The 25,662-nt window shown below is 42.1% G+C and overlaps 1 protein-coding gene across 1 annotated transcript in view; it reads left to right on the forward strand.

Moving 5' to 3' along the window:
* LOC109923277 (solute carrier organic anion transporter family member 2A1-like) overlaps window positions 1-25,662 on the forward strand; it is a 168,324-nt gene that overhangs the window by 14,579 nt on the left and 128,083 nt on the right. Inside the window, exon 3 of the mRNA XM_048604665.1 lies at window positions 7,448-7,675. Within this exon, the coding sequence (XP_048460622.1) occupies window positions 7,610-7,675 (66 nt within the window). The 5' untranslated portion in view covers window positions 7,448-7,609. The remainder of the gene's footprint in view (window positions 1-7,447; window positions 7,676-25,662) is intronic.

The following is a 25,662-nucleotide window of genomic DNA, read 5'->3' on the forward strand; positions in this document are numbered from 1 at the left end:
CTTCCTGCTCCTCTGATGCTGCTTGGCCTGCTGTGTTCATCCAGCTCTACACCTTGTTATATCAGCGATATAGACCAGTTGCAGATATGGGCAGAGAAATGGCAGATGGAGTTTAATCAGGTAAGTGTGAGGTGCTGCAGTCTGGGAGATCAAATGTTAAGGAAAAGTATACAGTTAATGGCAGGACTGAACAGTATTGATGTACAAAAGGATCTTGAGGTTCAAGTCCATAGCTCCTTGAAAGTAGCCATGCCAGTAGATAGCGTGGTAAAGAAGGCTCATGGTATGCTTGCCTTTAGTGGTCAGGGAATTGAGTACCAGTGTCAAGATGTCATGTTGCAGCTTTATAAGACTTTGGTTAGGCCACATTTAGAGTATTGCGTTCAATTCTGGTCGCCATACTACAGGAAGGATGTGGAGGTTTTGGAGAGGGTGCGGAAGATGTTTAGAAACATAGAAACATAAAAGATAGGAGCAAGAGGAGGCAATTCAGCCCTTCGAGCCTGTTCTGCTATTCTTCACGATCATGGCTGATCATCCAACTCAATAGCCTAATCCTGCTTTCTCCCCGTAGCCTTTGATCCCATTCGCCCCCAAGTGCTACATCTAGTCGCCTCTTGAACACATTCAATGTTTTGGCATCAACTATTCCCTGTGGTAATGAATTTCACAGGATCACCATTCTTTGGGTGAAGAAATGTCTCCTCATCTGCGTACTAAATTGCCTACCCCAAATCCTGTTACTGTGACCCCTGGTTCTGGACACACCCACCATCCGGAACACGCTCCCTGCATCTACCCTATTCAGTCCTCTTAGAATTTTATGAGTCTCTATGAGATCCCCTCTCATTTGTCTGAACTCCAGTGAAAACAATCCCAACCTCGTCAATCTCTCCTCATACGTCAGACCTGCTATCCCCGGAATCAGCCTGGTAAACCTTTGCTGCACTCCCTTGAGAGCAAGAGCATCGTTCCTCAGAAAAGGAAACCAAAACTGCACACAGTATTCTAGATGTGGCCTCACCAAGGCCCTGTACAACTGCAACAATACATCCCTGCTCCTGTACTCAAAACCTCTCACAATGAAGGCAAATATACCATTTTCCTTCTTTACCATCTGCTGCACCTGCATGCTTACCTTCAGCGATTGATGCACAAGGACACCCAGGTCCTGCCTGGATTAGAGTGTATGAGCTATAAGGAGAGACTAGAAAAACTCAAGTTGTTTTCTGTGGAGTGGTGGAGGCTGAAGGGAGACTTGATAGAAGTCTGTAAAATTATGAGATGGATTGATAGGGTTGATTGTCAAAATCTTTTTCCCAGAGTTGAAATGTCTAATACTAGTGGGCATGCATGTAAGATTAAAGGGGGAAAGTTCAAAGGACATGCGAGGGGGATCTTTTTTACACAGAGAGTGGTAGGAGTCTGGAACACACTGCCAGGGGTGGTGGTGGAGACAGATACAATAGGGGCGTTTAAGGGACTTTCAGATAAGCACATAAATATGCAAGGAATGGAGGGATATGGACCAATGGCAGGCAGAAGGGATTAGTTTAATTTGGCGCATGTGTGGCACAACATCAAGGGCTGAAGGACCCATTCCTGTGCTGTATGGTTCTATGTTCTGTGTTCTAAAATGTCTGTGCCAACATGATTTCATTCTAAACTAATGCCACCTGCCTGCACATGGTCCATACCTTTCTATTCCCTGCTTGTTCGTATGTCTGTCTAAATGTCTTTTAAGCTTGGCTAATGTAGCTGCTTCTACCACCTTCCATGGCAGCAAATTCCAGGCACCCATCATGCTCAGCTTGCACTTACGTGGTGTTCCCCAAGCACAGTCAGACTGATGAGGGTATCCACTTCCATTGGAATACCCTGCAACTTAAGACTCGTAGAGTTGTACAGCACAGAAATAGATCCTTCCGTCCAAAAAGTCTTAAGTGTGCTCCGTCCAGACACTCTAAGCTAATCTAGTTCCATTTGCCAGCATTTAGCCCATATCCCTCTAACTCCTTCCTATTCATATACCCATCCAGATGCCTGTTAAATGTTGCTATTGTACCAGCCTTTGCCTCTTACTTTGGCAATTCATTCCTTACATGCACTACCCTCTGCGTGAAAAAGTTGCCCTTAGATCCCTCTTACCACTCTCACCTAAAACATATGCCTCCTAGTTTTGGACTCCCCAGTCCTCGGAGAAAGGCCTTGGCTATCTACCCTATCCATGCCCCTCATGATTTTATAAATTTTTATTAAGATCACTCCTCAGCCTCCAACGCTCCAGAGAAATTAGTCACAGCCTCTTCAGCCTCTCCGTACAGCTGGAATGCTCCAATCCGGGCAACATCCTTGTAAATCTTTTTTGCACCCTTTCAAGTTTAACAACGTCTTTCTTTTGGCAGGAAGACCAGAACTGAATGCAGTATTCTAAAAGTGGTCTAACCAATGTCCTGTACTTATAATGATAAAGCTAGTTGTAGCACTAGTTTAAAGTCCAATTGGGCTTCAGCTAGCAGGTATTTTTTGCATAGTTACATCATTAATCCCACATGCTAGACGGTGTCTCGGCGTTTCATTAAGGGTTAAACCAAATTCATAGTCTTCTGCCAGTTGTCTTAACTTAGTCAAAAATTCCAAGGGCTTGGGATCATAACATTCCTTAACTATGTCAGTCAATTCTTGTAAGGTTTTAGATCTGGTGCCTCAGGAAAAGCTGGGCTCCTAAAGACAGAAAAAGCTGCAGCTGTAGACAGTCAGGAGAATTACTGTGATTTTCATTTGCCACAATGTCCTGGGCCCAGGAAAAAAAAACACATTCCTTCCATCTGAGATAGCACAAACTGCAGATGCTGGAGAGATAACACAGTGTGGAGCTGGAGGAACACAGCAGGCCAGGCAGCATCTGAGGAACAGGAACAGCATTTCTGAAGAAGGGCCCCAACCCAAAATGTGAGCTTTCCTGTTCCTGTGATGCTGCCTGGCCTGCTGTATTCCTCCAGCTCCACACTTGGTTATCCCACATTCCTTCCATCTATTGGGCTCAGTTCTTGATGGCAGTTTTGAACAAGTCAAGCTTGCCTGATAAAGGCATGAAGTAAGAAATGCTTATCCAACTCAAAGATGACTGTTGCAGGCAAGTTTCTTCAGGATCATGCTTTACTCTCTTCACCACTAAAATAACTCCACAGACACCAGTATCCCATTGCCAATTCACTCGTTATTTACACATGACCACTCCTTAACTATAGAACATAGAAGAGTACAGCACAGGAACAGGCCCTTCAGCCCATGATATTATACTGAACATGACACCAAATTAAACTGATCCCTTTTGCTTGCCCTTGATCCATATCCCTCTATTCCTATAGTACAGCCTCATTCAGGGTCAGATACAAGAGTGTCAATATCTCTGACACTCACTCTTTTTTAATATGTCAGCCAGGGCTCCCTGATCAGACCAGATGAACAGTCCTAATCGGGGAACTAATTTTCTATGATGGCCAACTGGCTGCCCGCATTACAATCACTACACCTCCTCAAGTTTGTTCATCACAACCTTCATTAATAACTCAATTTGTTTCAACTTGCCTTTAACAAAATCTTTGGTTCCTTGTTGCCCATGCTTCTCCAAGGGAGAATTAATTTTGCATTTGACAAAACTTGCTAGTAATGTACAGTAGACTGGTTGACCTGTAGTTTACCAATGATGTTTTGTTCCTTCTGTCTTATTTTTAACTGCTTTTTCCCTTGTCACCAAGATTTTCATGTTCTAGGTCTCCTCTCAAGGAAGGCATGCTTTATTCAGTGGCTGGACTGTCTGTCCCATAATGCCTCCTAATAATGATTTAAACTGAAGCATTTAAGAAGCATTTAGGTTTGCACTTATGATGCCAAGGCTATGGGCCAAGTGCTGGAATGTAGGGTTAGAATAGTTAAGTGGTTGTATAGACTGGCATGGATATGATGGGCTGAAGGGTCATTTTCTGTTCCTTATATCTCTATGACTATGAAGTTAAATTCGCAAATTACCTTGTTGGCATCAGGCCAACAATTTCTGATTTATTAGGCCGTTAACAAACTCATTGAACTACAATGACTATTAAGACATTTACAAATACCACATCAAAAACTTTCAAAACTTCCTTTTCTACAGTCTTTATCCCATTGTGCAATTGAAATGAGACCATATGAAACAGTGACTCCTACTGGCTCATCAGAGCTCAAGATCAGGCAACATAGTCCATGCAACGTCATGGGAATGACTGGCCCAAAGTCCACCAGCTAAAAGACATTTCCAGGTGTGATGAGAAAACCTGAACAGTAGAATTTAGCTTACAACAGACAAGAGTCCACTGCTAGATCAGCATTCCTCAAATTAGGTCCCTCCAGCGAGACAGGTCACAGAGCCATTGTTGACAGACAGTGTACTATGGTTCAACTTCAGGAATGTGTTTGCATCCACCTTTTGTGTTTTGAAGTATCGTGGGTTACAGAGATGGGGTATTACCATGTTTATATTCAAAGCTATTTCACTGGAATTCTGGAAAGGTGAATGGTGCAATCAGCACTGACCTTTATGAAAGACATTACTATTGGGTGTTTGAATTTCAGTCTCAACCATTTGCAAATGAATTATTCATCTGCCCGGGATGAAATATTCAACTGTTGAGGTCCCACCTGCAAATGGTATTGCCAAATAATTATTGTGCCTCTCCCAGCAGTGAAGCATTTTTTTGACCCACTGCTTGCATTTGATGCAATTATCTTCTATGATCATCGGAAAATTAGAAGATTATTTCAGGAAGGAAATAAATTCATATAAAACATTTGAATTAAAAACAAATAGTTGAACAAGGGAATATGATTTTTCTGAACTTGGAAAGTTAACTCACAGCTTCTACCAGGTTTGGTGAGTTTCTCCAGCACTCTCATTTCATGAAAAGAGCAATGTTTGGACCCCATTGCTTCTTCTGTTTCCCAAATTTGTACCTCTGTGACCCCATTTTGAAACTTGAAAACTGTTCTGTCCTGCAATGAGAACTGAGAGAGGAGTGTATGGAGGAGGTGAGAGATGAGAGAGGGGTGAAGCAAGACAAGAGGGGCCATTAAGGTGGGGAGCACCATTGTTAGAACTTGGTTGGAGCTCCATGATGGTCAGTGATGCTTCAATTTCCCCCCTCCGCCACATAAGCATACATACAATCACAAAACCATAATTATTATGGTTTAGAGGAGGCTTTTTGGCCCATCATGCTTGCACTGGCTCTATTATATAGTCTGGCTCTATTATGTAGTAACAATCTCTTGTCTTTACCCTATATCCCAGCACACTACTACTATTCAAAAAAAATCCAATCCCTTCTTGAATGCCTCATTTGAACCTGCATCCACCATATTTCCAGGCAGTGCATTCTATACTCTAACTACTGGCTGTGTGAAAAAAACATTTCCTCACCTCATTCTTGCTTCATTTGCACATCACTTTAAATCTATATCCTTTCATTCTTGATCCTTTTTCAAATGGAGACAGTCTCACCTTATCTGCTCTGTTCTGCCTACTCGTGATTTTGTAAACCTTTATCAGATCTCCTCTTAGCCTTCTTCTGTTCAAGGAGAACAGTCCTAACTTCTTCAAATTATCCTCATAAACTGAAGTTTCTCATCCCTGGAACCATTCCTGTAAACCACTTCTGCATTCCCTCCAATGCATTCACATCCTCCCTATAATGTAGCACCCAGAACTGTACACAATGCTCCAGCTGAAGTCTAACAACTTGTACAAGTTCAATATCACTTCCCTGCTCTTGTACTCTGTTTCCCTATTATTAAAGTTGAGCATACTGTATGCTTATTAACTGCTCTCTCCACCTGTCCTGCCACCTTTAATAGTCTGTGCACATATACACCCAGGTCCCTCTGCTCCTGTACCCACTTTATCATTGTCTTTCAATGTCCTTCTGATCAAAGTGATACGTCTCTGCATTGAACCTCATCTGCCACTTACCTACTCTCTCCAACAAACTTGCCAACGTCCTTCCTCAAGGTTACCAGTTCTTCCAAGTTTAGTATCATCTCCAAATTGTGCCCCTGCACACCAAGAACCTGATGTTTAATATACATTAGGAAAAGCAATGGTCCCAATACAAACCCCTGGGAACTCCCAATACAAACCTTCCTCCAGCCCAGAAAATATCCATTGACCACTCCTCTGTTTCTCATTACTCAGTCAATTTTGTATCCACATTGCAACTGACCTTTATATACCATGACTTATAATTTTCCTCATAAATCTGTTGTGAGGGACTGAAACAAATGTCTTCTGGAAATTCATGTATACCACATCGTAAGCAATACCCTCACAAAACTTTTCCTTTACCTCTTCATAAAACTCCAAGTTAGTTAAACACAATCCCCCCTCAGAAATCCATGCTGACTTCCTGACCAATATAGCTTTTTCATGTGACTACTTATTCTAGCCCAAATATCTTTACTGAAAAAGTTCCAATACTAAAGTTAAACTAACTGGGTCTGTAATTGCTGGGATTATCATTACAGCCTTTTTTTTTGAACAAGGCCATTAAGTTAGCAACTTTCCAGTCTTTTAGTACATCCAGAGAGGACTGACAAAATTATGGCCAGTACCTCCACAATGTCTATTCATTCTTCTTTCAAGGATTTGAATGCTGAATTCTGAGTTTACTGGACCCAAAATGTTAACTCTTGTTTTTCATTCACAGATACTGCCAGACCTGCTGAGCTTGTCCAGCAACTTTGTTTTTGTTCCTAATTTACAGCATCCACAGTTCTTTCGGTTTTTATTTGAATGCTTCTTATCTCATCCCAGTGTCTTGTCAAGTATTAACAGTCTATTCCAGGCTTCTTCCTTATCAATAATGAAATCTTCTAGAATTTCCTCTTTGTCACCATGGTCTGTGCAACATCCTCCTCTTTTTGTAAAGGCAAATGCAAAGTATTTACTTAACACTTCAGTCAGGTCCCCTGCTTCCATGTGTAAATCCCTTTTTGGTTTCTCATCAGCCCTACGTCTCCTTTAACCGCTCTTAATGTTTATCTGCCTGTTGGAGACTTTGGGATGGCCGTTTAGGTTAGCTGCAGCTTCTGGCAAACCTTTGCCCTAAATGGTTCTGCAGCTCTGAGAAGCGAACAGTATTTTCTGTTTCTTGTCTCTCAAATATCTTTGTATTCCTCCCATGAATTTTAACTTTGCTGGAAAGCACATTGTCAAACATCTTTTGGAAGCTCACACCTTGACAGCAACTCCACTGTCTACATCGACTCCTCTCTTTCATCAAAAAATTCAACCAGTTTAACGCAGAATGAATCAATGGGTTCAGTCTGGTATTCTGCCGATTTCATGCCATTGGGAGGTGACACGTGAAAATAACTACTGCTTTTGAATATGACGTGCTCTATTTCATCACAGGGTGGACGAGATATAAATTCCAGAGCTTGACTGTTCCCGACGCAGAGGAGAGAGAAGGAAAGAGCGAAATGCTTTTCGAGGCGCCTGGTGGGAAACCACTTGCCAATCGTTGGTGAAGCTCAGCGGACAGTGGGAGCCCTTCGTGTCACTTTTCCAGGAGGGATGGAGGAGATGAACACAGTCAAACCGAGCTGGAAAACTCGCAGTTGTAATTTCAGGAGCATCAAGGTGAGGATCAGGAGATACATTCTCTCACTCGCTGTCACAGCCTGTTTATTCCTGGGAAACATTTCAGCAGAGCTATCTCTTTTCATGCGAATGCGTGAGCAAATGACCCGATAAGTTTTAACAAAAACGATTGCAGTCGTGTTTGTGCAAGGCGCAATTCGCCCGAAATTTGCAAGATTTGACGCCTCGATTACCTCCAGCGCAAATTGAGTTTCTGCAATGTTTATTTTTGCATCAGTTTCAGCAAAACGCTGTACTGGGAGCCAGTTCCTTTTCCAAGGCTGTCTCTCTGGGTTAAATTCCCGTGATGTTTGTGGCAATCGCGTTTTTAATGGTATTGAAACTGATTGACACCTTTTTAAACCGAAAGAACTGCGGATGCTGTAAATCGGGAACAAAAACACAAAAGTTGCTGGAAAAACTCAGCAGGTCTGGCAGCATCTGTGAAGAAAAAAATCAGAGTTCAACGTTTCGGGACCGGTGACTCTTCCTGCTTGAAGTTCTGAGGAAGGGTCACCAGACCTGAAACGTTAACTCGTGATTTTTTTCTTCACAGATGCTGCCAGACCTGCTGAGCTTTTCGAGCAACTTCTGTTTTTGCTCTTGACACCTTTTTGAAAGATTATTTTTAATTCCTAATTTACCAAGAAGCTAACTCCTATAAAATTTCCAGTAGAAATTACAAATGAATTTCTTATTTTTTAAAGTCAGTTACATGAATTCAGGGGACTGACAATATAGTGATCAAAAGTATTGATTTTTGTGATCAGGTCATTTTTAGGCATTGTTAATAAGACTGCAACAGTTTCAAGATACCTCATCGGAATACCAGGAATTACTTTGTGAAACAAAATGTGATTCGAAATATTGCCCCATTGTGCTGATTCAGAGCAAATTCTCCAGTATTATGTGTACAGTTTACAATTGAATTAGAACAAATCTGAGGTGGGAGAAAACACAAAATGTACAAAATTATGAGAGACGTAGATAGGGGTAGATTGTGAGTATCTTTTCCCAATGGAAGGCAGAAGACATAAGTTTTTAAGGTGAGGAGTAAGTGGCTTAGAGGAGATCCGAGGAAATGTTTTTCCACCCAGAGGGTGGTGGAAACATGGAATGCCCTATCAGAGAGATTGGTGCAGGCAGGTACTCTCGTAACATTTAAGAAGCAATGGGGTGAGCAATTAAAATGGCAGGGCATAGCAGGCTTTGGACCAAATGCGGGTAAATAGGTATTTGTTGGTCAGCATTGACATAGATGGGTTGAAGGGCCTGTTCTATGCTATGTGATTCTATGATTTTTAAAAATTTGTGTAATTTTGGGCACAATTTATACAAGTGTTAAATGAACCTAATGCATTTAGTGGTATATAAGAAGGGAGTATGGCAGAAATGAGCATTATAACATTTTCTAAGGGCAAATCATATCGAACTAAGTTGCTGAGATTTTTGAAGTGCTAACAGAGATGGGTGTATATGAGGTGATACTGTTGCTGTGGTGAACATGGGCTTCCAAAAGATGTCCAATAAATGCCACACAACAGACTTCAATCACAGAATCCCTACAGTGTGGATCAGGCCATTCGGCCCAACAAGTCCACACCACCCCTATGAAGAGCATCCCAACCTGACTCATTCCCCTACCCCTGCATTTCCCCATGTCTGACCTAAATATCCCCGGACACTACGGGCAATTTAGCATGGCCAATCCACCTAGCCTGCACATCTTTGGACTGTGGGAGGAAATGGAGCACCTGGAGGAAACCCACGCAGACATGGGGAGAACGTGCAAACTCCACACAGACAGTTGCCCGAGGGTGGAATTGAACCAGATCCCCGGTGCTGTGAGGCAGCAGCGCTAATCACTGAGCCACCATGCTGCCCTGTTTTAAATGTTGAAACTGAACACATTTTTGGACTTTGGGAGGAAACCAGAGCAAACCCTCATAGATACAGGGAGAATGTGCAAACTCCACACAGTCACTCGAAAGTAGAATTGAACCCAGGACTTGTAAGACACTATCGTAACGTGGGTGCAACATTGGTTGACTGTTAGGAAGTAGAGAATTAATGGATTTGTTTGAGCTGGAGCAATGTTTGTAGTGAAATTCCTCAGGGGTTGGTATTAGTTCCATGAAATTAAAAATGCTTTACACCTTGATGTGCAGGGGATAATTTCAAAGTCCGTGGATGATACAAAATTTTGTCCCAAAATGAGAAAACTGTAAACTGTGATAAGGACTGTGTTAAACTTCCAAACATTAGTGGGCAGATAGGTAGAAGATGAGGTTCATTGTAGAGAAATGTGAGCATAGAACATAGAACAATACAGCACAGAAACAGGCCCTTCACCCCACCATATCTGTGTCGACTATTATGCCATTCTGTCAGATGAAACACATTTTAGTACAAATAATGTGGAAAATATTAAAATGTGAAGGGTATGCACGAGCAGAGAGATGTGGGTGCATATGGTAAATATGTCAGTAAGGTAGGACAGCAAATGTAGAAAGAACTGTTAATAAACAGTTCAGTATCCTAGGCTTCATTAATAGGGGCATAGTGTATAAGAGTTGGGAGGTTTTAATGAATTTGTATAGAATACTTGTTAAATCTCAGAGTATTGTGTGCAGTTCTAGATACCACATTTTGGGAATATAAGAATGCATTGGAGAGAATGTAGAAAAAGCTTTGCAAGGATGGAGTCCAGGGATTGGGTAGTTCAGTTATGAGAATACACTGGAGAAGGAACTGTTTCCTTGAAGAGGAGAAGGCTTTGGGGAAATCTGACAGAAGTTTTCAAAATCAGGAAGGGTCAGGACAAAGTAAATAGGGGAAAACTATTCCTGTTGTAAAGGCAGAAGAACCAGAGGGGATAGTTTCTTTTGCAAAACTATCTTGTGGATACAGTAAGTATTTAGGTTCTGGATTGCACTACCTGGAATTGTCATGGAGGCAGTTTCAATTGAGGGATTCAAGTGGGCACTGGATGATGATTTGTAGAATCAATGATAGGCGTATGCAGAAAAGGCAAAAAGATGTTTGGCATTTGGACAAAATGATGAGAGAGCCAGTGCAGACATAGCACCAAATGACGCTTTCTGCACCAGTTCTGTGATAAAAACATGAGCATGAACTGATCATAGAGTCATAGAGTCCTACAGGCCCTTCAGCTCAAACAAGTTCATGCTGACTAAAATATCCATCCACACTAACTCCATTTCCCTGCACTTGGCCCATATCCTTCCAAACCTTTCCTACTCATTTATTTGTACAAATGCCTTTTAAATGTTGTTAATGTACCTGCCTCAACCACTTCCGCTGGCAGCTCATTCCATATGTGTACCATCCTCTGTGTAAAATATTTGCCCCTCATTTATTCTTTCCCCTCTTACCTTAAACTGATGCCCTCTAGTCCTTGATTCCCCAACCCTGGGAAATAAGACTGAGTGCATTCACCCTATCCACGCTTCTCATGATCTTATACATTTCTGTAAGATCCCCTCTCAGTTTCCTATGCTCTAAAGAAAAAAAGTCCTAGCTTGTCCAACTTCTCCTTATAACTCAGTCCCTTGAGTTCTAGCAACATCCTTTTAAAATTCTGCACTCTTTCCAGTTTAATAACATCCTTCCTATAGCAAGGTGACCAAAACTGAACATAGTACTCCAAGTATGGCCTCACCAACAGACTGTACAAGTGCAACATAACTTCCCAACTTCTGTACTCGCTGTCCTGACTGATGAAGGCCAGTGTGCCAAATGCCGCCTTCTTTGCCTTACCTACCTGTGACTCCACTTTCAGAGAACTGTGCACCTGCACTCCCAAGGTCTCTCTGTTTCACTACACTCCCTAAGGCCCTACCATTCACCATGAAACTCCGACTTTGATTTGACTTTCCAAAATAGACCACCTCACACTTATCTATATTAAACTCCATTGCCATTTCTCAGCCCACTTCCCCAGCTTATTACTGCAATTTCTGGTAATTTTCCTCACTGTCCACGATACCACCTATTTTAGTGCCATCCACAAACTTACTAGTCATGCCTTGTACATTCTCATCTAAATCATTGATATAGATAACAAACAGCAATGGGTCCAGCACCAACCCCTGAGGAACACCACTAGTCACAGGCCTCCAGTCAGACAAGCATCTTCTCTGCTTCCTACCATCAAGCCAACTGCGTATCCAATTTGGATTTCATGTGATCCAACCTTGTGGAGCCTACCATGTGGAATCTTATCAAAGGCCTTACTAAAATCCATGTAGACTACATCTACTACCCTCATCAACCTTCCTGGTCACTTCATCAAAGAACTCTAACAAATTTGAGGCATGATCTCCCATGCACAAAGCCATGCTGATCAGCTGAAAGATCTGTGTCTTTGACGACTTCCTATCTAGATGCCAAACAGAAGCCCTATTAATCCTTTGAGTGATCATACAGCATACATGATGTGGCGGTGCTGGCGTTGGACTGGGGTGGACAAGGTCAGAGATCACATGACACCAGGTTATAGTCCAACAGGTTTATTTGAAAACACCAGCTTTTGGAGCCTCGCTGACGCTAACAGCTGAAGAAGGAATGAGACTCCGAAAGCTTCTGTCTTCAAACAAACCTGTTGGACTGTAACCTGGAGTCGTGTGATTTCTGACCTCACACAACATACAACAGCAATATTCAAAGATGATTAGGGTAGTTGCCCATGTGTTTTATCCCTCAACCAATATTACTAAAACAGATTCGCAGATGATTAGCACACTATAGGAAGGAGTTTGCTGTTGTACAAATTAACTTATGTTTTCTATATTACAGTTGTGGTTACCATTCAAAACCTATCTATTTGGAGGGCTAATCCAGTGAGGACAGATGGGTGGAACTCAAGAATAAGAAATGTGCAATCACTATCAACCTCTCAATAGCCAATGGGAGATAGAGAAACAGATATGTAAGCAGACCATGAAAAGATGTAAAAACAACATGGTTGTTGTAATGGGTGATTTTAACTTCCTCAATATCCACTGGGATTCCCTAGTCTCATGGGCTAAGGTGGGGCAGAATTTGTTAGGTAGATCCAAGGAGGGTTTCTTGAACCAATACATAGATAGTTCGAATAGGGAATGGGCCATACTAGACCTTGTACTGGGGAATGATCCTGGCCAGGTGTTTGAACTTTCAGTGGGGGAGCATTTTGGGAACAGTCGATCATAATTCTGCAAGTTTTAAGATTGTTATACATAATGATAAGACTGGTTGTTGGGTGAAAGTGCTAAACTGTGGAAGGTTGATTACAACAAGGCTAATTAGGCAGGAACTAGGAGAAATTAGATTGAAAGTGGTTATTTTTGGGTAAATCCACATCTGACATGTGGGAGTTTTTTTTAAGGCCATTTGATCAGAGTTCAAGACCAGCAAGTTCCTGTGATGATCAAAGATAGAGATGGCAATATTTGGGAATCCAGGGTGACCAGAGATATTAAAAATTTAGTCAAAAAGAAAACAAAAGTGTGTATATGTTTGAGGAAATTGAAATCAGTCAAGACCCTTAAGGAATATAATGGGAACAGAAAAGAATTTAAACAAGGAATTAGGAGGGCTAAAGGAGGCCATGAAATAATCTTGGCAAGTAGGATTAAGGAGAATTCCAAAGCATTTTGTACACATATAAGGAGCAAAAGGGTAGCTAGTGAAAAGATAGATCCATTGTGGCTTGCTCCCACACTGTTGATATTAAGAAGGATGAGGTGTTGATTGTCTTCAAAAACATTTAAGGTACATAAGTCTCCAGGTCTTGAGATCTATCCCAGGATACTGAAGGAGGCAAAAGAGGAGATTGCTGGGGTCTTGACAAACATCTTTGTATTCCTTTTATCAATAGGCGAGGTTCCAGAAGACTGGTGAATAGTAAAAGCTATTCCTTTGTTTAAAGAGGCTAACAGGGATAAGCCAGGAAATTAAAGGCTGGTGAGCCTTACATCAGTGGTAGGGAAATTATTGGAGAAAATTCTTAGGGACAGGATTTACTCCCATTTGGAAAAGAATGGACTTAGTAGGGATAGTCAGCATGGTTTTATGCACAAATTTGATTGAGCATTTTGAGGAAGTGGTGAAGATGATTGATGAGGGTAGGGCAGTGTATGTTGTTGACATGAGCTTTAATAAACAATTTGATAAGATCCCTCATGGCAAGTTGCTCCAGAAGATTAAGTCAAAAGGGACCTATGTTGAATTGGTAAGTTGGAGAAAAAGTTGGCTTGGTCAAAGAAGACCTTAGGTAGTTGCGGACGGGTGTTTTTCTGATTGGAGATCTGTGACCAGTGGAGTTCTGCAAGGTTCAGTACTGGAACCTCTGTTGTCTGTAATGTATATAGAAATGATTTAGATGAAAATGTGGGTAGTCTGATTAGTAAGATTGCAGACAGAAATTGATGGAGTTGTGGGTAGTAAGAAAGGTTGTCAGAGGATACAGCAGGATATAGATCAGTTAGACAGTTGGACAGGGAAATGACAGTGGAGTTCAGCCCTGACAAGTATGAGGTGATACATTTTGGGAGGTCAAATGCAAGAAGAAAGTATACAATAAATCACAAGACCCTTAGGAGCATTGATATATAGAGAGATCTTGGGGTGCAAGTCCATAGCTCCCTGAAAGTGGCATCACAAGTGAATAAGGTAGTGAAGAAGGCAATGCAACATGCTTGCCTTCATCAGTTGGAGCATTGAATAGAAAAGTTGGCAAGTCATATTGCAGCTGTGTAAGACTTCAGTCAGGCTACATTTGGAGTATTGTATGCAGTTCTGGTCACCACATTATAGGAAGGATGTAGTGGTCTTGGAGAGGGTGTGAAAAGATATTGCCTGGCTGAGAGTATATTAGCTATAAGGAGAGGTTGGACACACTTTGTTTGCTTTCGCTATTTGTCAGAGGCTGAGGGGCAACAAAGAACAAAGAAAATTACAGCACAGGAACAGGTCCTCCGGCCCTCGAAGCCTGCGCCGATCCAGATTCTCTATCTAAACCTGTTGCCAATTTTCCAAGGATCTGTATCCCTTTGCTCCCTGCCCATTCATGTATCTGTCTAGATACATCTTATATGATGCTATCGTGCCCGCCTCTACCACCTCCGCTGGCAATGCGTTTCAGGCACCCACCACCCTCTGCGTAAAGAACTTTCCTCGCATATCTCCCTTAAACTATTCCCCTCTCACCTTGAAATCGTAACCCCTAGTAATTGAGTCCCCCATTCTGGGAAAAAGCTTCTTGCTATCCACCCTGTCTATACCTCTCATGATTTTGTAGACCTCAATCAGGTCCCCCCTCAACCTCCGTCTTTCTAATGTAGATAATCCTAATCTACTCAACCTTTCTTCATAGCTAGCGCCCTCCATACCAGGCAACATCCAGGTGAACCTCCTCTGCACCCTCTCCAAAGCATCCACATCCTTTTGGTAATGTGGCGACCAGAACTGTACGCAGTATTCCAAATGTGGTCGAACCAAAATCCTGTACAACTGCAACATGACCTGCCAACTCTTGTACTCAATAGCCCGTTCGATGAATTAAAGCATGCCGTGTGCCTTCTTGACCACTCTATCGACCTGTGTTGCCACCTTCAGGGTACAATGGACCTGAACACCCAGATCTCTCTGTGCATCAATTTTCCCCAGGGCTTTTCCATTTACTGTATAGTTCGCTCTTGAATTGGATCTTCCAAAGTGCATCACGTCGCATTTGCCTGGATTGAACTCCATCTGCCATTTCTCTGCCCAACTCCAATCTATCTATATTCTGCTGCATTCTCCGACAGTCCCCTTCATTATCTGCTACTCCACCAATCTTAGTGGCATCTGCAAACTTGCTAATCAGACCATCTATACCTTCCTCCAGATCATTTATGTATATCACAAACAACAGTGGTCCTAACACGGATCGCTGTGGAACACCACTGGTCACAGTTCTCCATTTTGAGAAACTCCCTTCCACTACAACTCTCTGTCTCCCATTGCCCAGCCAGTTTTCTATCCATCTAGCTAGTACACCCTGGACCCCACGTGACTTCACTTTCTCCATTAGCCTACCATGGGGAACCTTGTCAAACGCCTTACTGAAGTCCACGTATATAACATCTACAGCCCTTCCCTCATCTATCAACTTTGTCACTTCCTCAAAGAATTCTATCAAGTTGGTAAGACATGATCTTCCCTACACAAAACTATGCTGCCTATCACTAATAAGTCCATTTTCTTCCAAATGTAAATAGATCCTATCCCTCAGTATCTTCTCCAGCAGCTTCCCCACCACTGACGTCAAGTTCACTGGTCTATAATTACCTGGATTATCCTTGCTACCCTTCTTAAACAAGGGGACAACATTAGCAATTCTCCAGTCCTCCGGGACCTCACCCGTGCTCAAGGATGCTGCAAAGATATCTGTTAAGGCCCCAGCTATTTCTTCCCTCGCTTCCCTCAGTAACCTGGGATAAATCCCATCCGGACGTGGGGACTTGTCCACCCTAATGCCTTTTAGAATACCCAACACTTCCCCCCTCCTTATGCTGACTTGACCTAGAGTAATCAAACATCTATCCCTAACCTCAACATCCGTCATGTCCCTTTCCTCGGTGAATACTGACGCAAAGTACTCATTAAGAATCTCACTCATTTTCTCTGACTCCTCGCATAACTTCCCTCCTTTGTCCTTGAGTGGGCCAACCCTTTCTCTAGTTACCCTGTTGCTCCTTATGTATGAATAAAAGGCAACCTGACAGAAATATGTAAAATTATGTGAAGCATGGAAAGGAAGGATGGTCAGAGTCTTTTTCCCAGGGTGGAAATGTCAAATACTAGGAAGCATAGTTTTAAAATGACAGGGGGAATGTATATAGGAGATGAAGTGAGGCAAGAGGTGGTAGGTTTCTGGAATGCGCCGCTATGGGATATGGTAGAAGCAGATACATAAGCAAAGTTTAAGATGTATTTAGGCAAACACATGAACAGGCAAGGAAGAGAGATGTGGACCATGTGCAGGCAGATGGGATTAGTTTAGAATGGCATCATAGTTGGTACAGACCTAGAGTCATAGTCATACAACACTGAAACAGACCCTTTGGTCCAATCAGTCCATGCCAAATATAATCCCAAACTAAATTAGTGCTACCCACTTACTCCTGGCCCATACCCCTCCAAACCTTTCCTATTCATGTACTTGTCCAAATGTCTTTTAAATGTTGTAATTATGCTCACATTCACCACTTCTTCAGGAAGTTCATTCCACATGTGAACCATCATCCATGTAAAATATTTGCCCCTCATGTCTTTTTAAAATCTCCTGCCTTACAAATATTCCTCCTCGTCTTGAAATCCCCCATCCTAGGGAAAAGACACCTACCATGAACCCTATATTTACTCCACATGATTTCATAAGCTATTATTAGGTCACCTCTCAACCTCCTATGGTCCAATGAAAAAAGTGCCAGCTTATCCAGCCTTTCTTTGTAACTCAAACCTTCCATACCTGGCAAAGTCCTGGTAAATCTCTTCTGAACATTCTCCAGCTTAATAACATCCTGTCTATAACTGGGTGACCAGAACTGGACACAGTACTCCAGAAGAGGCATCGCCAATATCCTGTACAGCCTCAACATGACTTCCCAACTCCTATACTTAAAGGACTTAACCAACCTACCCATACGTGACACAAACTGCAAAGAATTACGTATCTGAACCCCTGGGTCACTCTGTTCTACAACACTACCTAAGGCCCTACCATTAACTGTATAAATCTAACCCCTGTTTGTTGTACCAAAATGCAATATCTCTCATTTATCCAGACTGAACTCCATTTGCCATTTTTCAGCCCATTGACCCATTTGATCAAGGTTCATTTGTAATCTTAGAAAACCTACCTTCACTCTCCACTATGTCACCAATTTTTGTGTTGCCCGCAAACTTACTAAGCATACCTTCTATATTCTCACCCAAATCATTTTTATAAATGACAAGCAAAAGTGGACCCAGAACTGATCCCTGAAGAATATCACTGGCGACAGGTCTTCAGTCTGAAAAACAACCCTCCACGACCACTCTCTATCACCTGCCGATAAGCCAATTATGTATCCAGTTGGCAAGCTCAGCCTGAAACCCATGTGACCTGACTTTACTAATTAGTCTACCACGCGGAACCCTTGTCTAAGGTTTTACTAAAGTCCAAGTGAATAATGTTTACTGCTCTGCCATCATCAATCTTTTTTGGTAACTGTCTCAAAAAACTTAATCAAGTTTGTGAGACATGATTTTCCTTGCACAAAACCATGCTGACTATCCCTAATCAATTTTTGCCTCTCTAAATGTCCATAAATCCTGTCTGTTATAATCATCTCCAACAATTTACCCACAACCAAAGTCAGACTCATAGGTCTCTAGTTCCCCAGTTTCTCCTTACACCCCTTCTTAAACAGAGGTACAACATTAGCCATCCTCCAGTCATCAGGCACCACACCCTCAGTTATAGATGGTGCAAATATTTCTGCAAGGGGCCTCGCAATTTCCTCCTCTACTTCCAACAGCGTTCTGGGATACATTAGATCAGGTCCCAGAGATTTATCTATCTCTATATTCTCTAAGAGCTCCCAAACCTCCTCTTTTGTAATGTGAACTGTTTTTGATCTGCTTTTAAAACATCAAAATGTATTTCCCTGTGTTCTCTAGCCATAAATTCTTTCTCCACAGTAAAAACTGATGCAAAATATTCATTTAGTATCTCTTCCATCTCGTGGGGTTCAACACAAAGACTACCTCCTTGATCTTTAAGGGGCCCTACCCTCTCTCTAGTAACCTTCTTACGAACACGGTGAGTCAAAGTGCCTGTTCCAGTGTTGTATTGTTGGATATTCTATGTAATTAGCTACAAAGTGCCATTGGACTTACTGAGTTTGGAAAATGTTCTTGAAAAATTTAGGCATTTCTCTTGAGTGATAAATTTTCAGATTGAAAGGATTGTGATGTAAATATTCTTTTGCAAACTGGTCAGTGTTCAGAAAGCAGTCCATTCTGAGTCTGAAACTTTGGAAAGAAATAATTGGAAATTTCGGTGGCTAAAGGAGCTTTGGCACCTAAATATCATTAATGGGATGTAAATGTAAACAAATGCAAATAAAATATAGTCAAACAACACCAAATTAAATTATTGCCTTCTGCCTGCTGTTGGTCCAAATCTGTACATTCCTTGCATATTCATGTGCTTATCTAAAAGTCCCTTAAATGCCCAAAAAGTACCTGCCTCCTCTGCCCCCCTGCAGCGGGTTCCAGACTGCTACAACTCTCCGTGTAAAAACACTTGCATTTCACTTCTCCTTTGAACTTTCCCCTTTTCACTTTACTTGCATGCCTCCAGTATTAGACATTTCAACTCCGGGAAAAAGATTCTGACCATCAACCCTATCTATGCATCTCATAATTTTAAAACTTCTGTCAAGTCTCCTCTCAGCCTGCAACACCCAAGAGAAAATAACCAGCGTTTTTCTCGCCTCTCCTTATAGCTTATTCTCTCTAATGCAGGCAGCATCCTGGTAAACCTTCTGCACCCTCTCCAAAGCCTCCACATCCTTCCCGTAATGTGGGGACCAGAATTGAACGTAATACTCTAAGTGTGGCCTAACCAAAGTCAAAGAAAGCTACAACATGACGTCCTGACTCTTGTACTCCATTCCCCGACCAATAAAGGCAAGCACGCCATTCAGCTTCTTCACAACCCTATTTACTTGCGTGGCCACTTTCAGGGAGCTATGGACTTGAACGCTAAGATCGCTCTGTACATCATGGCTGTTCAGAGTCCTGCCATTAATGGGATACTGCTCCTTAACATTTGATCTCCCAAGTTGCAGCACCTCACATTTATCCAGATTAAACTCCATTTGCCATTTCTCCGCCCATATCTGCAACTGATCTCTTTACGCTATATCCTCTGATATCCTTCCACACTATCCACAACTCCACTGATCTTTTTATCATCTGCAAACTCAATAATGCATCCATCTCAGGACAGATCTCTGTGGAACACCACTAGTTGTGGACCTCCAGCCAGAAAGTGACACATCACAAACAGCAGAGGTCCCAGGACAGATCTCTGTGGAACACCACTAGTTGTGGACCTCCAGCCAGAAAGTGATACAGACTTCAGGAAAGTCCAGGTTCAATTCCTCCTCCTGGGGTCAATTGATACTGTAGCGCCACAAATGTCTCAAAAGTATCTACCTATGACGTTTTAGTTTACATCCATATGATTCATTATGTCCTTGGGAAAGGAAATGTGCTGTCCTTACCTGGTCTAGCCTACAATTGACTCCAAAACCACAGAAATATGGTTGACCAAATCACTTGATTCAAAGGTAATTAGGGATGGAAAACAAGTGCTTGTCTTTGCAAGAGCAGCCCACATCTTATGAGATTAGTGGAGAACACTTTCAAGAATATAGATCATTGAATTGCACACAAAAGCGGAGTAGGAGTCTCCTTGTTCTCGACAGGTGGAAAATAATGATAGGAGGCAGAAAAGAGGTCAGTAAGAGGCACAGGTGAGAAGGATAAGAGGGGTGGGTGAGAATGAGGAAATATTGTGCAAGCATGACAGTGTCAGGGAAGATATGTGAAAGAGGAACAAAAACAAAGTTGCTGGAAAAGCTCAGCAGGTCTGGCAGCATCTGTGAAGGAAAAGACAGAATTAACATTTCGGGCCCGGTGACCCTTCCTCAGAACGGACCCAAAACGTTAACTCTGATTTTTTTCTTCACAGATGCTGTCAGACCTGTTGAGCTTTTCCAGCAACTTTGTTTTTGTTCCTGATTTACTGCATCTGCAGTTCTTTCAGTTTTTATTTGGGATTTGTAAAAGGCTAGTGAATTCAAAGTGGAAGAAGTTGAAACAGAGAGGCATGAGTTAGAACATCAGAGAGGAAAGATTATAAGTGAAAAACAAAAAACTGCTTGGATTTGTACAGTACCCTTCACAGAATCACAGAAGGGGTATAACATAAGACGCCATTCAGCACAGTGGATCTGCATCAGATCTCTGAGTGAAAATAATTTATGCCATTCTCTTGCCTTTTCCCATAACTTTGCACATTATTTATGATACGGTTCTGTAAATAATTTCACAGCCAATTAACTAGTTTTCCAGCACAGTCTGTGTTGTTTGGGGCATGCTTCCATTGTTTGGGATGAAATCCCATAGCTCCTCCACACAGTATAAGGTCCCATAAACCATGATGGAAAGGAAGATAAAAGGGCAGGTTCTCCATTTGTTATGATTGTATGGAAATATGCTGTGAGAGGGGGATGAGATATTGGGGATAATGGAGGAGTGGTCAGGATGTTACGAGGGAATGGACCCTTTCAGAATGATGAGTGGGGAGGGGAAGTTACGTTTGGTGGGGACATTGTGTTGGAGGTGGTGGAAAATGTTCAGCCTCTGAAATCAATATTGAGTTCAACACCTGCTTTTTAATTCCTTGTTTGTTTCTTTCTTTGCCCCATCCCCATTCTCTCGGACTGGGGAAACTAATTCTTTTCCTCCCAAATACCAGGTTATCATAGATAAACGTTTTGTCTTGTCTCACCCACATCTCTCCCAAATCCATCATTAACTATCTGTAGCTCTGGAAGGTCACAAACCAAAATGCTTCTCTATCTATGCTGATGCTACCAGACCTGTAGAGTTTTTCCAGCATTTTTGGATTCATTTCTGATTTCTAGCTCTTGGTCCATAGTCCTGCAGCTTATAGCTCTTAAACTGCATATCTAATTACTTTGGAAATGCGGTGAGGATACTTTCAGACAGCAGGTCCCACCTAACCCCCCTGCCCAAACCACACTATGTTGTCAGCACTGTATGCCTTTAACACTGCACAGGTCCCTTTCCATCCCCAGGATGTTGCAAGATTAACTGACCAAACAAAGGTTTTATGAGCTTTTTAAAAGATCATGAATTGTTGCCTCCTCCTTTCCTTATGATCCTAATAAAAGCCATTTGCAGTTGCATTTACAGAACCAGCTATACTGAAAAGGATTTTGTTAGACTTTCCAAGCTTCATTTTATGGCTGGAAACTGGAAAAGGAATAGGCACACTTATTTCTTTATGAAGTATTAATGGGACAAAGTAGCAACCAACTGCAGGTACTTTGTCATTATCCATTGTTTCCCCTTTCTACTTGCATCTATTTCACTCTCAATCAATTAAGCATAGGATTGGAAAATTGATAACATGAGATCCTTGTTTGAAAAGAGTGTCAGGACATTCCTAGTCGCTGCCAGGCCGGTGCATTTCATATCAGCCGTAGGGAATGTTTCAGAACCTACACTCAGGAGAGGAAGAACAATAGTGAATTACTTGCCAAAGTTTGTGAAGGAGAGTCAACAGGGATTTGTAAGAGGCAGATTGTGTTTGTTTAACCACATTGAGTTTTTTTGTTCGATGAACGGAAAACAATGCTGTCTTTGGATTTCAAAATATCAAATAAAGGGCTGCTTAACAAAATGAAAGTCATAGAATAGGAGAAACCAGGAAATGGAAGAGGAGTTCAATAAATATTTTGTATCAGTCTTCACACTAGAATGCACGTACAGCATTCCAAAGCTACTAAATAATCAAGGGGCAAAACGAGGAATGGAAGTAAATACAATAAGTAACACTAGAGAAAAAGTGCTGAAGAAACTATAGGGGCTAAAGGCCAATAGGTCCCCTGGACTTGATAGGATGAATCCTTGGATATTAGTGAAATAGCTGCAGAGATAATGGATGCACCGGTAGTTGAGTAACCTGTGCTGATAATTGGCAAATAACATTTGTGCCACATAACTGCCGAGCCAAAAGGTCTACCCAGCTCCCCTTGACATCTAATGATATTCTTATTGCTAAACCATCTTAAGCTGCTTCATCAATGACCTTTCCTCCATCATAAGGTTGGTCTGTGTCCACATCAGAAAGACCTCGACAACCTTCAGATTTGGACTGATGAGTGGAAAGTAACATTCACACATAAAACTCTTTTTCTCGTCTGTTCTTTTCTTGGCATGTGGGCATTGGTGTCTGTGTTACTGTTAATGACCTTTTCCAACAGGAGAGAATCTAACATCGGCCCTTGACATTCAGTGGCATTATCATCATTGAATCACCAAAGACGAAGGGAGTGCAAGGTGGGATAACTTAATTTGAAACTGAACTGAGCTAGCCATATGCAAGAGTGGGTCAGAGACTTGGAATTTTATAGCAAATAACTCACCTCCTGATCCCCCAAAGCCTAACCCCACTTGCCTGAATGAATCCAGCTCCAACAATGCCTAGGAAGCTTGAAACCTTCTGGCCAGGAGTGGGGTTCTTGGGACTAAAAGATTGTCTAAAGGGATGTAGTGATTGGAATGATGTCAGCCAGGTAGATCTCAATAGAATATGAGTTCCCTATCTGGGGCTGTTAACCTGGTCCAAACAGAGCGTCCTGGCAGTGGAGTGTCAGGGGTTCCGCTCACCCTAGGAGCTGGCTCTGTGCTAGCTGGGTCAGTGCCATGTACTATGTGTGAACCCATGTAAATAAAGGGTGACTAAGTGCTGGGATACCAGCCATCATAGAGTTATTTCAGTGGTGATGAGTGAAAAAACATGCCCCTGAAGAGATTTGTTCACAATAGTCATCTTTAAATTGGGGTAGGCATTTCTGGCATTATGCCATTATTTGAGAAGTTTGACTCATTTGATCCTGCTGTCAAAGATTGGGCCCAGTATGTGGAAAGAATGTGTGTGTTTTTTTTTCTTGGCAAATGACATTTGGGCAGACAAAAAGCAATGAGTAATTGTCCTGACAGCATGTGGTCCTGTAGCTTTTTCAGTTATTAGGAGCCTAACTTTCCCAGAGGCAACAGATGCTAAAACTTTTCAAGACTTAATGGATTTAATTAACGAACATTATGACCCCAAGCCTCCTCTAATTCTGAGGTGCTATCGGTTTTTCTTGACAGTTTGAGAACTAGGTGACTCCATATCAGGATTTTTGACGAGGTTAAGATGACTGGCAGAGGTGTATTATTTTGGTTTAACCCTAAGTGAGATGCTGAGAGACCATTTGGTGTGTGGGATTAATGATGTGACCATGCAAAAGTACCTACTAGCTGAAACACAACTGGACTCCAAACAGGCATTACAACTGACTTTGTTGTGAAAAAAATGGGGCAAGTGGACATTATAAAGTATAAGTTATAAATTACAGGTTTTGCCAATGGAAGTGAACGCGCTCACCAGGCCGACTGAGCTCGGGAAACACCACTTCAGTGCAATTGCATAAGCTCACTCAGGGCATATCTTGAACAGAGGGACCCTAGGTCAGCCCAGAACAAACCTCCAAACCAAAGCTGAGCCTCGGCCAAACGGTTAAAATTTTCTTGATAATCTGGGCCGGCACGGCATTGTATTTGCTGCTGATATGCAGACTCAAGACAAGCAAAAGAGTCCCACTAGGCCTGAACTGAGTAACAGAACTCGCATGCCAATATTCAGGAGACTGCGCACCCAGGAAAGACCAGCCATAGCTGGTTTGGAACAGTTAAATTGCTTAGCATGATCCTAATCAGAACCAATCAAAATTAACTAACGGACGTTGATATCGGTGTGGCTGTATCAGTGATTGTGGAACCAGTCTTTAATAAACTTTGCTCTGGACTCCAACCCTTAGGTTTGCATAAGATCTCAGCCAGGCTGAGAACCTGTACAGATTAACAGTACAACTTGGGTTCTGGTCTCTTATGAGAAACAGCTGGATCAGTCAGCTGATTGTAGTAAAAGGCTCTGGCCCAAGTTTGATGAGGTGAAATTGGTTGACAAAGATTCAAGTTGATTGGCTCAACATTCTTCAGTTACAAAGTGGCTGTCTGAGTGAAGCCCTAATTAAATACCAAGAAGATTTTTCAAGAAGGTCTAGAGACCAAGACCAGGTTACATGTTGACCAAGAAGCAATTCCACGATTCCCTAAGACCCATACAGAGCCATTTGCCGTACGGGCAAAAGTAGAGGCAGAATTCAGGAGGCTGGAAAGCGAAGGAATCATCAAACCAGTCCAGTTTGCAGACTGGGCCGCACCAGTCAGACCGATTGTACAGCCCAATGAGTTGGTTCACCTCTGTGGAGATTCCAAACAAATGGTGAACCGCTTTTCGCACATTGGTAAATACACAAGCCCACTTATAGAGGATTTTATACAAAACTGGCACAAGTGCCTATCCTTCATGAAGCCGGACATGAGCCATGCTTTTATGACGAAAAATGCTTTTGCTTTCGAGAGGTTGCAGCGAAGGTTTACCAAGCTAATTCCAGTGATGGCAGGTCTGACATATGAGGAGAGATTGACTGGGTTGGGATTGTTTTCGCTAGAGTTCAGGTGAATGAGGGGGAAATCTCATAGAGACTGAAAATTCTAACAGCACTGGACAGGGTAGATGCAGGGAGGGTGTTCCCGATGGTGGGTGTGTCCAGAACCACTGGTCACAGTATGAGGAAGTATGAAAAACAGTTCTGAGGAAGGGTCACCGGACCCAAAATGTTAACTATGTTTTTTCTTCATGGATGCTGCCAGACCTGCTGAGCTTTTCCAGCAACTTTGTTTTTGTTCACAGTATGAGGATTTGGGGTAGATGAATCAGGACAGGGATAAGGAAATATTTCTTCACCCAAAAAGTGGTAAGCCAGTGGAATTCATTACCACAGGAAGTAGTTGATGCCAAAACATTGAATGTATTCAAGAGGTGACTAGATACAGCACTTGGAGCAAATAGGATCAAAGATTATGGTGAGAAAGCAGGTTTAGGCTATCGAGTTGGATGATCAGTCATGATCGTGAAGAATGGCGGAGCAGGCTTGAAGAGACGAATGGCCTCCTCCTGCTGCTTTCTTCTATGTTTCTATATGTGCATGCACTGGCAATTATATGAGGATTGCCAGAGGTAT

Source organism: Rhincodon typus, chromosome 13 (assembly GCF_021869965.1).
Source record: "Rhincodon typus isolate 14 chromosome 13, sRhiTyp1.1, whole genome shotgun sequence".
Taxonomy (NCBI): domain Eukaryota; kingdom Metazoa; phylum Chordata; class Chondrichthyes; order Orectolobiformes; family Rhincodontidae; genus Rhincodon; species Rhincodon typus.